Source organism: Trachypithecus francoisi, unplaced genomic scaffold, assembly GCF_009764315.1.
Source record: "Trachypithecus francoisi isolate TF-2019V2 unplaced genomic scaffold, Tfra_2.0 Lachesis_group12, whole genome shotgun sequence".
Taxonomy (NCBI): domain Eukaryota; kingdom Metazoa; phylum Chordata; class Mammalia; order Primates; family Cercopithecidae; genus Trachypithecus; species Trachypithecus francoisi.
In genome coordinates this window covers 114,130,581-114,145,397 of record NW_022681457.1, presented here as the reverse complement: position 1 = coordinate 114,145,397, position 14,817 = coordinate 114,130,581, and the positions used below count along the sequence as shown (strand labels likewise).

Genomic DNA, 14,817 nt, shown 5'->3' with positions numbered 1-14,817 from the left:
ACTTTGCTTATCAGCAAATTTGTCTTTTATATATATATTTTTTCTGATTCTATTTTGTTTTTTTTTGTTTTTGTTTTTGCTGCACTAACTAAAGCCTTTTCTATGTTTTTGCAGGCTCTTTCTTGATAAGGATATTCCTAGGTATTTTCTGTTCGCTTTTTTGCACATAGGATTCTAGTTTATTAGAATGCTTTCTGTCTTATGTTGCTTTGATTGCTATTTTAATTTTGTAGTCCCCTCCCCATGTAAACCTACTGTACCTAGGATAAAGTAGACCCTGTTCTGTACCCTAAGAAGCATATAGCTTCTTAAATGATTTTTAGAGTTTCAAATTATTTTCTCATTCCATTTACTAAACTTGTCAATTTTATTCTTAGGCCCTTTCAAGTTTTCCTCTTCTACATTACAAAGTAGAATGTTTCTCCATTTCATACAGAATCTCAGGTTTTGTTTTCTGTTCTCCTCTTTATCTGTCTTCTGTCTGTCAAAAGCTTGAAAGGTTTATTGCTTTATAAAACCTGAGCCCGTTGGCCGGGCGCGGTGGCTCAAGCCTGTAATCCCAGCACTTTGGGAGGCCGAGACGGGCGGATCACGAGGTCAGGAGATCGAGACCATCCTGGCGAACACAGTGAAACCCCGTCTCTACTAAAAAATACAAAAAACTAGCCGGGCGAGGTGGCGGGCGCCTGTAGTCCCAGCTACTCGGGAGGCTGAGGCAGGAGAATGGCGTAAACCCGGGAGGCGGAGCTTGCAGTGAGCTGAGATCCGGCCACTGTACTCCAGCCTGGGCCACAGAGCGAGACTCCGTCTCAAAAAAAAAAAAAAACTGAGCCCGTTACAGCCTTGCAAAACTGTTCCCTTTCTTCTCTGTTTTGTCCTATGCGGTAATAGAGACAAATTTGGCTATTTGGATAGCTGAGTCTGTGAGAAATATTTTATATATGTTTTTAAACATTTATCTTTCTTGTGTCAGGGCTACTTGTTTTATCTGTTTATTTTCTTCTTTTGGAATAGAAAAAAATCCTGGTTTGGTATTAAAGGAAGTTTTTAAAAAATTATCTCATTTAGGGAAGAAAATTGAAGGAAGTGATATATGACAATATAACCTAAAATGTTAAAAGATACGTAAATGGGCTGGGCTCAGTGACTCATGCCTGTAATCCCAGCACTTTGGGAGGCCGAGGCGGGCGGATCACGAGGTCAGGAGATCGAGACCATCCTGGCTAACATGGTGAAACCCCGTCTCTACCAAAAATACAAAAATTAGGCTGGCATGGTGGTGGGCGCCTGGAATCCCAGCTACTCTGGAAGCTGAGGCAGAGGATTGCTTGAACCCTGGAGGCGGAGGTTGCAGTGAGCCAAGATCGCGCCACTGCACTCCAGCCTGGGCGACAGAGCAAGACTCTGTCTCAAAAAAAAAAAAGAAAAACCATAAACATATTCATATATTTGACTGATGTTACTGATATAATGATTATTTCCCTTAATTTGGACTCCATTTAGTTTACATTTCAGAGATTCTCCTAATGAACTCAAGAGGGTTCATCAGATATGACCATAGTGTAAGAAGGTGGTTTCTGTTTTGTTTTCTTGAGACAAGAAAGGTCTTGCTTTGTTGTCCAGGCTAGAGTGTAGTAGCTATACCTGCAGATGGTTTTAAAAAAAAAAAAAAAAAAAAATTGTGGGCGGCATGGTGGCTCACCCCTGTAATCCCAGCACTTTGGAAGACCAAGGCGGGCAGATCATGAGGTTAAGAGATCAAGACCATCTTGGCCAATATGGTGAAACCCCATCTCAACTAAAAATAGAAAAATTAGCTGGACATGGCAGCGCGTGTCTGTAGTCCCAGCTACTCAGGAGGCTGAGGCAGGAGAATCACTTGAACCTAGGAGGCGGAGGTTGCAGGGAGCCAAGATCACACCACTGCACTCTAGGCTGGCAAGAGAGCTAGACTCCATCTCTAAATAGATAAATAAATAAATAAATAAATAAATAAAGTGCAGTAGCATGATCATAGCTCACTGCAACCTTGAATTCCTGGGCTCAAGCAGTCCTCCCGCCTCAGCCTCCCGAATAGCTGGGACTCCAGACATGTGCCACCATGCCTAGCTAATGTAAAATGTTTTTGTAGGGACGGATTCTCGCTGTATTGCCCAGGCTGACCTCAAATTCCTGGCCTCAAGTCATCTTCCCACTTTTACCTCCCATAGTGCTGGGATTATAGGTGTAAGCTACCACGACTGACCAGAAGCTGGTTTTTAATTGTTCATAAATAATAAATTCAAAGGAATATATCCTTTAAAGCAGTCACCTTGAAACCTGTTTTTCCTCTAATACTGCTGCTGTTCAGAACATCTTGAGAAATCCATTTGGAATTACTTCTCACCACCTTAGGAAGCGTACAGGAAAATATGTCTTGGGATTCAGCCCTGTTTGTAACCCTAAATTCTATTGCTAGCTTAATTAAATTGACATTTCTCCCAGTCTTTGTTGTGTTTCTTACAACCACCTCTCAAGAATTGCCACTGTAATGGCTCATACCTGTAATACTAGCACTTTCCTACTAAGGTGGGAAAATCACTTGAACCCAAGAGTTCAAGACCTGCCTGGGCAATGTAGAACTTGTCTCTACAGGAAAAAAAAAAAAATTAGCCGGGTGTGGTGACTCGTGCCCGTATTCCCAGCTACTCAGGAGACTGAGGTGGGAAGATCACTTGAGCCCAGGAGTTAGACTGCACCAGTGCACTCCAGCCTGGGCAACAGAGCAAGATCCTGTCTCTAAAAATAAAGCAGGCCAGGCTCAGTGGCTCACACCTGTAATCCCAGCACTTTGGGAGGCCGGGCGGGTAGATCACCTGAGGTCAGGGTTTGAGACCAACCTGGCCAACACAGTGAAACCCCATCTCTACTAAAATTTTAAAAATTTTTTTTTTTTTTTTTTTTTTTGAGGCGGAGTCTCGCTCTGTCGCCCGACTGGAGTGCAGTGGCCGGATCTCAGCTCACTGCAAGCTCCGCCTCCCGGGTTTTACGCCATTCTCCTGCCTCAGCCTCCCGAGTAGCTGGGACTACAGGCGCCCGCCGCCTCGCCCGGCTAGTTTTTTTGTATTTTTAGTAGAGACGGGGTTTCACCGTGTTCGCCAGGATGGTCTCGATCTCCTGACCTCGTGATCCGCCCGTCTCAGCCTCCCAAAGTGCTGGGATTACAGGCTTGAGCCACCGCGCCCGGCAAAATTTTAAAAATTAACCAGACTTGGTGTTGGGTGCCTATAATCTCAGCTACTTGGGAGGCTGAGGCAGGAGAATTGCTTAAACCCAGGAGGTGGAGGTTGTAGTGAGCCAAGATCGCACCATTGCACTCCAGCCTGGGCGACAAGAGCAAGACTCTGTCTCAAAAAAATTAATTAAAAAAATAATTTTTTAAAAAAATTGAATTACCACCTTTGGTGGGTGTTCCAACAGAACTTGGTGCAGCAAGTCCAAAGAAAAAAAAAAAAGAAAAGAAACTTTTTTTGACAAAAGTAAAAAAAAAATGAGCCAGGCGTGGTGGCTCACGCCTATAATCCCAGTACTTTGGGAGGCCGAGGCAGGTGGATCACGAGGACAGGAGATCGAGACCATCTTGGCTAACACAGTGAAACCCCATCTCTACTAAAAATACAAAAAAATTAGCTGGCCGTGGTGGCGGGCGCCTGTTCGTCCCAGCTACTCGGGATGCTGAGGTAGGAGAATGGCGTGAACCCGAGAGGCGGAGCTTGCAGCGAGCCGAAATCGCTCCACTGCTCTCCAGCCTGGGCTACAGAGTGAGACTCTGTCTCAAAAAAAAAAAAGAAAAATTTTCCCTTAATACAGGGAGACAGGGAGACTTTAGTGGAGTCAAAATTTCCTATGTGTTAACCAGGTTTCTGCCAGTGAAATTTTCTCTTGACGTTAAGTGAAAGCTTAGTCTGAAAACAGAAATGTGAAGAGGCTTTTTTTTGACAAGTTCAAAACATTTGGCTCAGTTGAAAGAGTCAGTGTCATGAAACCTCAGCAGTGGTCATGAAACCTCAGCAGTGGTCCTGGGAGGTGCCACGTTACGGTTTGGAACTTAAGGCAGCAGCAGTGATAGAAATTTCTGTCAGATGTCACCAAAGTCATAAGTGCCCTCACTCTAAGAAGAGGGGTTTGTTTAACTTTAGCATGGATGTATCCAGTCTCTGAAATCGGACAAAGAAGCCCCACCCCTTCTAGGTACTTTGACAAAAACAGGGACACAATAAAAGAGCAGACCTCTGGAGACTGAGGCAGGAGAATCACATGAACCTGGAATGAGGAGGTTGCAGTGAGCCGAGATTGCGCCACTGCACTCCAGCGTAGGTGACAAAAGTAAGACTCCGTCTCAAAAAAAAAAAAAAGATATCACAGTGATAGTTCTCAAGTGGCATCTGTTGAAGTAGTGGATATCGTCACCCAATATTAGAATATGTCTTAAACCAAATTAAAAATTTCTTCTACACAGAGGTTTATGGATACCTGAAGGGTTTCCTCCTGTGCCCAGGGAGCCCAGAAACTATAGAAAGGCTTTCATTATCCGTCATTTCTGTTCCTGTTTGGGTCACTCGGTGTCTTTGTCTTTGTCTTGTTGCTTCTCTATCTTCTGTGTCTTTGTAGAGAATTTTCTTGACCCATACTCACTGCCTCAAAGGCTAGACATTTGAGAGAGAGTAGTAAGTACTTGAAGAAGACTTAGATCTAGAAGCAGCTATGCTAGATGGTCAGACCTCATACGCTGCCACTTGGAAGAGGAGGTGTGGTCATGGGGTTCAGTTTCAGAAATGTATTGTTCTCTCGATTGATCGTTTCTGGAGGAAGAAACATGGGGATGTGTTTAGAGGGAGGACATGCCAGCTACTTGTCATAGGAAGTCTAGAAAAGGCAGCCATAGTGAGGTCACCATTTGAAAAGGAGTAAAAAGGAATGTATTGGGCAGGAAAGAGTGTGCACGGACTCTGCTAGGTGTATCAGGTGAGCTGTGTTCTATCTGCGGAGGACTAGTGGTGGCGGGGCAGACCCGGCGTCTTCCCTCCACTTGTCATAGGGGTCTGAGAAGGGAAACATGGGGCAGAATTGGGAATCGGTCTGTAACACTGCTTTTCAACTGAGTGCCGTGTTTCAGATTAGACTTGCAGAACTGGAAGATTTAATGTCAATTAGAGTTTATGTTGTTTTACCAGTAGAAAAAAAACAATATTAGAACAACAGCAAAACAGTTTGTGAGTATCTATTAAGTTTCCATTTGTTATATAAATGTAAGATTAATTTTTCAAATGGCTTTTTTTAAAAAGCTAACAAATGATATTTGGTTGGCTCTAGTGTTAAAAAATTATTCTCCTTTACTGAAACATCAGTTAAGAATAACCTTTTGTTCTTTTATTTAAAATAAGGCTCTCGACCGGCACGGTGGCTCACACCTATACTCCCAGCACTTTGGGAGGTCGAGGTGGGCAGATTGCTTGAGGTCAGGAGTTTGAGACCAGCCTGGCCAACATAATGAAACCCTGCCTCTATTAAAAATACAAAAATTAACTGGCGTAATGGTGCGTGCCTATAATCCCAGCTACTCAGGAGGCTGAAGCAAGAGAATCACTTGAACCCAGGAGGCAGATGTTGCAGTGAGCTGAGATTGCGCCACTGCACTCCAGCCTGGGTGACAGAGTGAAACTCTGTCTCAAAAATAAAATAACATAAGACTTTCTATACTTAAACCCTTCTACCCAGTTTCTACCATTAATCCCCTCAGATATATCTGTGAGGTTTCTGAGGCCCAGCAGCACTGGATTGAATGATGTTTAGCCTTCTTGTGATGTGAAGATCGAAGCTGACAAATTACTGAGCATTCACTTCCTGCTCTCATCATTGACTGACAGTAGAGCTTACTTAGTCTTTATTCTTTCAGTTTCTGTCCATACTCACTTACCATTTCATCTTAATCCTTTTGATTGACCTTACTATTTTTATGTTTATAGGCAGTGGCAGGCTTGTCAAAACAAAATTTAAAAAAGCACAACTGGCCAGGCACAGTGGCTCACGCCTGTAATCCCAGCACTTTGGGAGGCCGAGGCAGGCCGATCATCTGAGGTCAGGAGTTCAAGACCAGCCTGACCAACATGGTGAAACCCTGTCTCTACTAAAAATGACAAAAATTAGCCAGGCATGGTGGTGTGCGCCTATAATCCCAGCTACTCGGAAGGCTGAGGCAGGAGAATCACTTGAACCCAGGAGGCAGAGGTTGCACTGATCCGAGATCGTGCCACTGCACTCCAGCCTGGGTGACAGAGTGAGACTCTGTCTCAAAAAAAAAAAAAAAAAAGGCACAACTAAGTGTTCCTTAGTGATGGTTAGGGTTGGGGGCAAGATGATGGGGACCTATCTTTTCCTCCTAGGAGATAAGTGTTCCTTTCTGTTATTGGAGTTTGATAAATTGAAAATGTCAGTTGGTTGGCATAGGGTTCTTTAGGATGATTGACAGTGTCAGTACCTGGGCTAAGGTGATTTTAGCTTGGATGACTCCCTCTTGTCTTTCTGACCTTAGGACCTTCTACCGCTTTGAGGCTGTGTGGGATAGCTCTCTACATAACTCCCTTCTTCTGAACCGAGTGACACCTTATGGAGAGAAGATCTACATGACCTTGTCGGCCTACCTAGAGGTGAGGAGACTCGGAGCTTCAGCTGATGCGAAGAGTCAGCCCTGAACACTGTGCAGGTTACAGCAGGAAGTGGTCAGCGAAGATTCCACTTGTTTTGTCCTCTTTCTTCCTCCATATCCTTAAGTTTTTCATTTTATTATACTTTGCTAACTCTTCTGATTATATTAGATTCCATTCCTGGGTTCTGTGTACTCAAAAAATCACATGACTTTCATTCCAGCTTCAGCTTTAGTAGCCTAATCACCACTGTTTGAAGAATGTGTGATTTTTAAGAAAGTGTTACCTCTTGTTTTTATAGTTGTGGACAGAATGTAATAGTGGTTAACAGCCCAGACCCAGGACCCAGCCTGTCAGTTCAAATCCCTGTGCTGCCACTTACTTCCTCTTTGTCCTTGGAGAAACTCTCTTTGCCTCAGTTTCCTCACCTATCAGGGGAAACAACATTTACCTCAGATAAAAATAAATGAATCTGCCAGGCGCGGTGGCTCACTCCTGTAATCCCAGCACTTTGGGAGACTGAGGCGGGCAGATCACGAGGTCAGGAGATCGAGACCATCCTGGCTAACACGGTGAAACCCCATCTCTACTAAAAATACAAAAATATTAGCCAGGTGTGGTGGCAGATGCCTGTAGTCCCAACTGCTGGGGAGGCTGAGGCAGGAGAATGGCGTGAACCTGGGAGGCGAAGTTTGCAGTGAGCCGAGATCGCACCACTGCACTCCAGCCTGGGTGCTAGAGCAAGACTCCGTCTCAGAAAAAATAAGTAAATAAATAAATAAAAATAAACAGATAAATAAATAATTGCATCTATAAGGAGTACTACCTACTCTTTTGCACATATTATCCATTGGGTGACTGTTGAAATAATTCGTGGAGCTGAAATCCTTCAGTTCTCACAACTGGGACTAGCTTTCCAAATACATTCGTGTATAGACTCTGGTCACAGTACGCTGCCTGCACTTCATCAGCACCTACCCTGTCTGCTTTCAGCTGGATCATTGCATCCAGCCGGCTGTCATCACCAAGGATGTGTGCATGGTCTTCTATTCCCGAGATGCCAAGATCTCACCACCACGCTCTCTGCGTAGCCTCTTTGGCAGTGGCTACTCGAAGTCACCAGATTCGTAAGTTTTTCACACAAGTTAGCTTCCAGTTTGTTTGTTCAGTACAACGGAATCATTAGTCCTTAAGTATTCTTGGCTTACTGTCTCACGGTTAGTTTACAGTTTATGAACCATTTTGGTAACTGGCACCTGGAATGTACAGACTTGTATGCTGACATTTAATAAAATGTTGATGGATGGATGAGTTATGAGGGAAGGAAGGAATATTACATTATGAACACCTCTAAAACAATTTTGCAAAGACTAAATTTGCAAAGACTTTTAAATGTCATCGTTATTATTTCCAACAGAGTACCATTGAAATTTTCTTCTTTTTAAGATTTGTTATGCGTATTTAAGGTGTACAAAATATGTCAGGAATAATACAGTGAAGGCCAGACACAGTGGCTCATGTCTGTAATCCCAGCATGTTGGGAGGCCAAGGACAGAGGATTGCTTAAGCTTAGGAGTTTGAGACCAGCTTGGGCAACATAGTGAGACCCCATCTCCACAGAAAATTTTAAAATTACCCAGGTGTGGTGACACACGCCTATAGTCCCAGCTTCTCAGGAGGCTGAGGTGAGAGGATCACTTGAGCTTGAGAGGTTGAGGCTGCCGTGAGCCATGATAGAGCCACTGCACTCCAGCCTGGGTGAAACAGTGAGACCCTGTCTCAAAATTAAAAAAAAAAGAAAAGAAAGAAAAAGAAAAGAAAAAGAGAAACAATACATTGAATACTTGGGTATCACCACCCAGCTTAAAAAATGTTACTAATACGATAGAAAGTATTATACCTCCTACTACTCACAGTCCCCAGAAGTTGTTGATTATCATTTCATTCTAGTCGTTGTTTCCTCATATCTTCTCTCTTATAGTAAGAAAAGACAATTTTTTAGTTTTCATATTTATATTATAAATTTTCTAGTTTATCATTCAATTTTATTCACCCTATTGAAATAAAGTGTTTAAAAGATAGAGATGAGGTGGGGCATGGTGGCTTATGTCTATAATCTCAGCACTTTTTGATGCCTATAATCTCAGCATTTTTTGATGCCAAGGTGGAAGGATCACTTGAGGCCAGGAGTTCAAGACCAGCCTGGGCAACATAGTGAGACCCTGTCTATACAAAAAAATTTAAAAATTAGCCAGGTATGGTGGTGCATGCCTGAAGTCCCAACCACTCAGGAGGCTGAGGCAAGAGGATCACATGAGTCCAGGAGTTTGAGGCTGCAGTGAGCTGTGATTGTACCACTGCACTCCAGCCTGGGTGACACAGGGAAACTCTATCTCTAAAAAATAAAATTGAGGCCTGGTGTGGTGGCTCAAGCCTGTAATCCTAGCACTTTGGGAGGCTGAGATGGGCGGATCACGAGGTCAGGAGATCGAGACCATCTTGGCTAACACGGTGAAACACCCCATCTCTACTACAAAATACAAAAAAAACTAGCCAGGTGAGGTGGCGGGCGCCTGTAGTCCCAGCTACTGGGGAGGCTGAGGCAGGAGAATGGCGGGAACCCAGGAGGCGGAGCTTGCAGTGAGCTGAGATCCGGCCACTGCACTCCAGCCTGGACGACAGAGCGAGACTCTGTCTCAAAAAAAAAAATAAATAAATAAATAAAATAAAATTGAGATGAAAGCAGACTCCTCTAGGAAAAGGTATGCTACTTAAGTTCAAAATAGGAAAACAGCAGTGACAAGAAATGTCTGTAATTACATTTGAGGATGGGTTGCAGTCCCTGCAGCGAAGACACTATTTTAAGTAGCATGGATTGAAATCTTCCTGTTTTTGTGCTGTAAGAGATTAAACAATTGTTTTATTTTCTTCAAATAGGAATCGAGTCACTGGCATTTACGAACTCAGCTTATGCAAAATGTCAGACACAGGTAGTCCAGGTAAGCTCTTGTGGATTGATGAGGTGATAGTTATCTTTGTGTATGTTTCAAGTGTCCTGTGTTTTAGGCTGGGCTTGGGGGCACACACCTGTAATCCCAGCACTGTGGGAGGCCGAGGTGGGCAGATCACTTGCGGTCAGGAGTTGGAGACCAGCCTGGCCAACATGGTGAAACCCCGTCTCTACTAAAAATACAAGAATTAGCCAGGTGTGGTGGTGTGTGCCTGTAATCCTAGCTACTTGGGAGGCTGAGGCAGGAGACTTGCTTGAACCCAGGAAGCGGAGGTTGCAGTGAGCCGAGATTGTGCCACTGCACTCTAGCCTGCCTGGGCAACAGAGTGAGACTCTGTCTCAAAAAAAAAATAAATAAATAAATAAATAAAATAAAATTGAGATGAAAGCAGACTCCTCTAGGAAAAGGTATGCTACTTAAGTTCAAAATAGGAAAACAGCAGTGACAAGAAATGTCTGTAATTACATTTGAGGATGGGTTGCAGTCCCTGCAGCGAAGACACTATTTTAAGTAGCATGGATTGAAATCTTCCTGTTTTTGTGCTGTAAGAGATTAAACAATTGTTTTATTTTCTTCAAATAGGAATCGAGTCACTGGCATTTACGAACTCAGCTTATGCAAAATGTCAGACACAGGTAGTCCAGGTAAGCTCTTGTGGATTGATGAGGTGATAGTTATCTTTGTGTATGTTTCAAGTGTCCTGTGTTTTAGGCTGGGCTTGGGGGCACACACCTGTAATCCCAGCACTGTGGGAGGCCGAGGTGGGCAGATCACTTGCGGTCAGGAGTTGGAGACCAGCCTGGCCAACATGGTGAAACCCCGTCTCTACTAAAAATACAAGAATTAGCCAGGTGTGGTGGTGTGTGCCTGTAATCCTAGCTACTTGGGAGGCTGAGGCAGGAGACTTGCTTGAACCCAGGAAGCGGAGGTTGCAGTGAGCCGAGATTGTGCCACTGCACTCTAGCCTGCCTGGGCAACAGAGTGAGACTCTGTCTCAAAAAAAAAAATAAGTAAATAAAAAATATACTGTATTTAAAAACTGGAGAGTCGGCCGGGCACGGTGGCTCAAGCCTGTAATCCCAGCACTTTGGGAGGCCAAGACGGGCGGATCACAAGGTCAGGAGATCAAGGCCATCCTGGCTAACACGGTGAAACCCTGTCTCTACTAAAAAATACAAAAAACTAGCCAGGCGAGGTGGCGGGCGCCTGTAGTCCCAGCTGCTCGGGAGGCTGAGGCAGGAGAATGGCGTAAACCCGGGAGGCGGAGCTTGCAGTGAACTGAGATCCGGCCACTGCACTCCAGCCTGGGCGACAGAGCGAGACTCCGCCTCAAAAAAAAAAAAACAAACCCAAAAACTGGAGAGTCCACCCAAGTAGGATAGATATAAAACCTTTTAGAAACCATGTGTGTTTTAACAAGCCAGTTTGATTGAGGAGGGGTGGTAGGAGTTACCTTTTTCAGAGTTGCAACATTGTTTGGTTTATAAGTACAATTGTATTAAAATTGTATCACAGTATCACTAGGCTATGAGTAAAATTTGAGTTAAAAATTTCATGGGGGCCGGGCCTAGTGGCTCATGCCTGTCATCCGAACACTGTGGGAGGCCGAGGTGGGCAGATCATGAGGTCAGGAGTTCGAGACCAGCCTGGACAATATGGTGAAATCCTGTCTCTACTAAAAATACAAAAATTAGCTGGGCGTGGTGGTGGGCACCTATGGTCCCAGCTACTCAGGAGGCTGAGGCAGAAGAATCACTTGAGCCGGGGAGGCAGAGTTTGCAGTGAGCCAAGTTCGTGCCACTGCACTCCAGCCTAGGTGACAGAGTGAGACTCCGTCTCAAAAAAAAAAAAAAAAAAAGAATAAATTTGGTTTAGAAAACTTCATAACCATTTCTCTCCCCCCACTTTAGCCCAAAGATGACTTAGCAGTATATAGATGCCATGAGACCGGAATTTAAATTTCCCACATTTTAGAAAGTCAAATTATTGGCCATGCACGGTGGCTCACACCTGTAATCCCAGCACTTTGGGAGACCGAGGCAGGTGGATCACCTGAGGCCAGGAGTTCAAGAGCAGCCTGACCAACATGGTGAAACCCCTCTTTCTACCAAAAATACAAAAATTAGCCGGGTGTGGTGGCATGTGCCTGTAATCCCAGCTGCTCAGAAGGCTAAGGCAGGAGAATGGCGTGAACCTGGAATGCAGAGCTTGCAGTGAGCCAAGATTGCGCCACTGCACTCCAGCCTGGGTGACAGAGTGAGACTCCGTCTCAAAAAAAAAACAACAAAAATTTGATTTTTATTTTTTTTTAGACAGAGTCTTACTCTGTCACCCAGGCTGGAGTGCGGTGGCACAATCTCGGCTCACTGTAACCTCTGCCTCCCAGGTTCACGCCATTCTTCTGCCTCAGCCTCCCGAGCAGCTGGGACAACAGGCACACGCCGCCACGCCTGGCTAATTTTTTTGTATTTTTAGTAGAGACGGGGTTTCACTGTGTTAGCCAGGATGGTCTCGATCTCCTGACCTCGTGATCCGCCTGCCTCCGCCTCCCAAAGTGCTGGGATTACAGGCATGAGCCACCACGCCTGGCAAAAAATCAAATTATTAAGTCAGATTTGTTCTGTATTCTTTTTAATGTGTTTTTAAACTGCTCTTGTTCCTCTAGCTAGGCGAACTTAAGCAGCACTTAGCATTTCTGTGTTTGTAAACTGAAACATGAACAAAAGTTAAGGTTTTCTAATAGCATTTGATTAATGTGAGTTTGAGTCATTTTATAGAATATACATGGAAAACAAGTCAGCGCCCACAGGCAAGACTTAGATAAGTAAAGAAGACTTTGAGTATGAATCCAAGTAACAGTTAATTATTATAATATCCAGATAGTTCCTTGAGGAATTTTTTATATTAATATAAATTCATGTATTTAATATGTAAAACTAGCATAATACTAAAAATTTAACAGGAAATAATAGAGGCTAAAGCTGTCTGTCATCTGTCAGCCAGTGAACTACTGAGTGTGTGTATGTGTGTATGTGCGTGTGTGTGTTCCCTTCGGTCTTTTTAAAATTTTTTATTTTTAGGGACAGGATCTTACTGTTGCCCAGGCTGGAGTGCTGTGGTGTGATGAGAGCTCACTGCAGCGTCCAATTCCTGGGCTCATGCCACTACACCTGGCCAATTTTTAAATTTTTGGTAGAGACAGGGTCTTATTTACTATGTTGCCCAGGCTGGTCTTAACTCCTGGGCCCAAGTGGTTCTCCCACCTTGGCCTCCCAAAGTGCTAAGATTACAGCGTGAGCCACTGTGCCTGGCCTTCCCCGCTTGTTTCATCTAGGTGTCTTTTTATTTATTTGCAATCATAGTGTATAGACTTTTTTTTTTTTTTTTAAGATGGAATCTTGCTCTGTCGTCCAGGCTGGAGTGCAGGGGCGCCATCTCGGCTCACTGCAACCTCCGCCTCCCAGGTTCAAGCGATTCTCCTGCCTCAGCCTCCTGAGTAGCTGGGATTACAAGCACCCGCCACCACGCCTGGCTAATTTTTATATTTTTAGTAGAGATGGGGTTTCACCGAGTTGGCCAGGCTGGTCTCGAACTCCTGACCTCAGGTGATAGCCCACCTCAGCCTCCCAAAGTGCTGGGAATGAGCCATCGTGCCCGGCCCCATAGTGTATAGACTATTATGGACTATTTAATATTTCTACATTTTCACCTAACATCATAATTTTATCATTTTCTTAAATTGCGTCCCAGTCTTCATAATTATCAAAGAATGTAAAACTCAGTTTTTAAAAACGTTCAGAGAGTTGCTTTGATATTTAAACAAAATCCCATGTATCTTGAGACCAAACTGTCTTAGTTTGCTACGTATAAGAATTATTAATTCGTTTTGACCTAAACTTGGAATTGCATTTTTTTCTGAAACAAAAACTTGTTTCCTCTTATCTTAGGCATGCAGAGAAGGAGAAGAAAAATCTTAGATACCTCAGTGGCATATGTGCGGGGAGAAGAGAACTTAGCAGGCTGGCGGCCCCGTGGAGACAGTCTCATCCTTGAGCACCAGTGGGAGCTGGAGAAGCTGGAGCTCCTACATGAGGTATCCAGGGGGCAGGGTTGCTCAGATGCAAGAACTCTGGGACAAGATTGCCAAAGTATCAGTCTTCCTTCCCTGTGCTGCATGTGATCATAGCTTTTTACTTTTCTCTCCTGAGATCTTAACGAGCTTTGTGTTTGCTATAGCAGTAGTATTGATCTTCTCAGGTGGAAAAAACCCGCCACTTTTTGCTGCTGCGTGAGAGACTTGGTGACAGCATCCCCAAATCCATGAGTGACTCGTTATCCCCCAGCCTCAGCAGTGGGACCCTCAGCACCTCCACCAGTATCTCCTCTCAGATCTCAACCACCACCTTTGAAAGCGCCATCACACCCAGCGAGAGCAGTGGCTATGATTCAGCAGACATCGAAAGCCTGGTGGACCGAGAGAAAGAGCTGGCTACCAAGGTGTGAATCCCTTCCTCTTTGCTGAATGTCTTCCCACAAGGCTCCACAAACTAGCCTCTCAGTTTATTCATTTTCAACACCTTTGTTTGAGGTGTTTGAAGGCCTGTGATAATCCTGTGAATGTAGAAATAAAAAGTAAGACTCAGTTCCTACCCTCAACAAGCTTACAGGGCCAGGCACACTGCCTCATGCCTGTTACCCCACCAATTTGGGAGGCTGAAGCAAAGGGATTGCTTGAGCCCAGGAGTTCAAGACAAGCCCGGGCTAACGTAGTGAGACCTTGTCTCTACAAAAACAAAAATTAGGCCAGGCTCAGTGTCTCACGCCTGTAATCCCAGCACTTTGCAGGGCTGAGGCAGGCAGATTACCTGAGGTCTGGAGTTTGAGAGCAGCCTGGCCAACATGGTGAAACCCTGTCTCTACTAAAAATACAAAAATTAGCCAGGCGTGGTGGTGGGCGCCTGTAATCCCAGCTACTCAAGAGGCTGAAGCAAGAGAATTGCTTGAACCCGGGAGGCAGAGATTGCAGTGAGCCAAGATAGCTCCACTGCACTCCAGCCTGAGCAACAGAGTGACACTCCATCTCAAAAAATAAAATAAAATAATAATAAATTTAAAAATTAAAA

At 44.3% G+C, this 14,817-nt stretch overlaps 1 protein-coding gene across 8 annotated transcripts in view; it reads left to right on the top strand.

Annotated features, from left to right (window-relative positions):
* Nucleotides 1-14,817, top strand: part of KIF1B (kinesin family member 1B) — a 187,841-nt gene that overhangs the window by 157,558 nt on the left and 15,466 nt on the right. For all 8 annotated transcript variants that reach the window (XM_033228421.1, XM_033228427.1, XM_033228424.1 and 5 more), the window contains 5 exons: nucleotides 6,572-6,686; nucleotides 7,677-7,810; nucleotides 9,621-9,682; nucleotides 13,642-13,787; nucleotides 13,952-14,191. In XM_033228421.1, coding sequence (XP_033084312.1) covers nucleotides 6,572-6,686; nucleotides 7,677-7,810; nucleotides 9,621-9,682; nucleotides 13,642-13,787; nucleotides 13,952-14,191 — 697 coding nt within the window. The remainder of the gene's footprint in view (nucleotides 1-6,571; nucleotides 6,687-7,676; nucleotides 7,811-9,620; nucleotides 9,683-13,641; nucleotides 13,788-13,951; nucleotides 14,192-14,817) is intronic.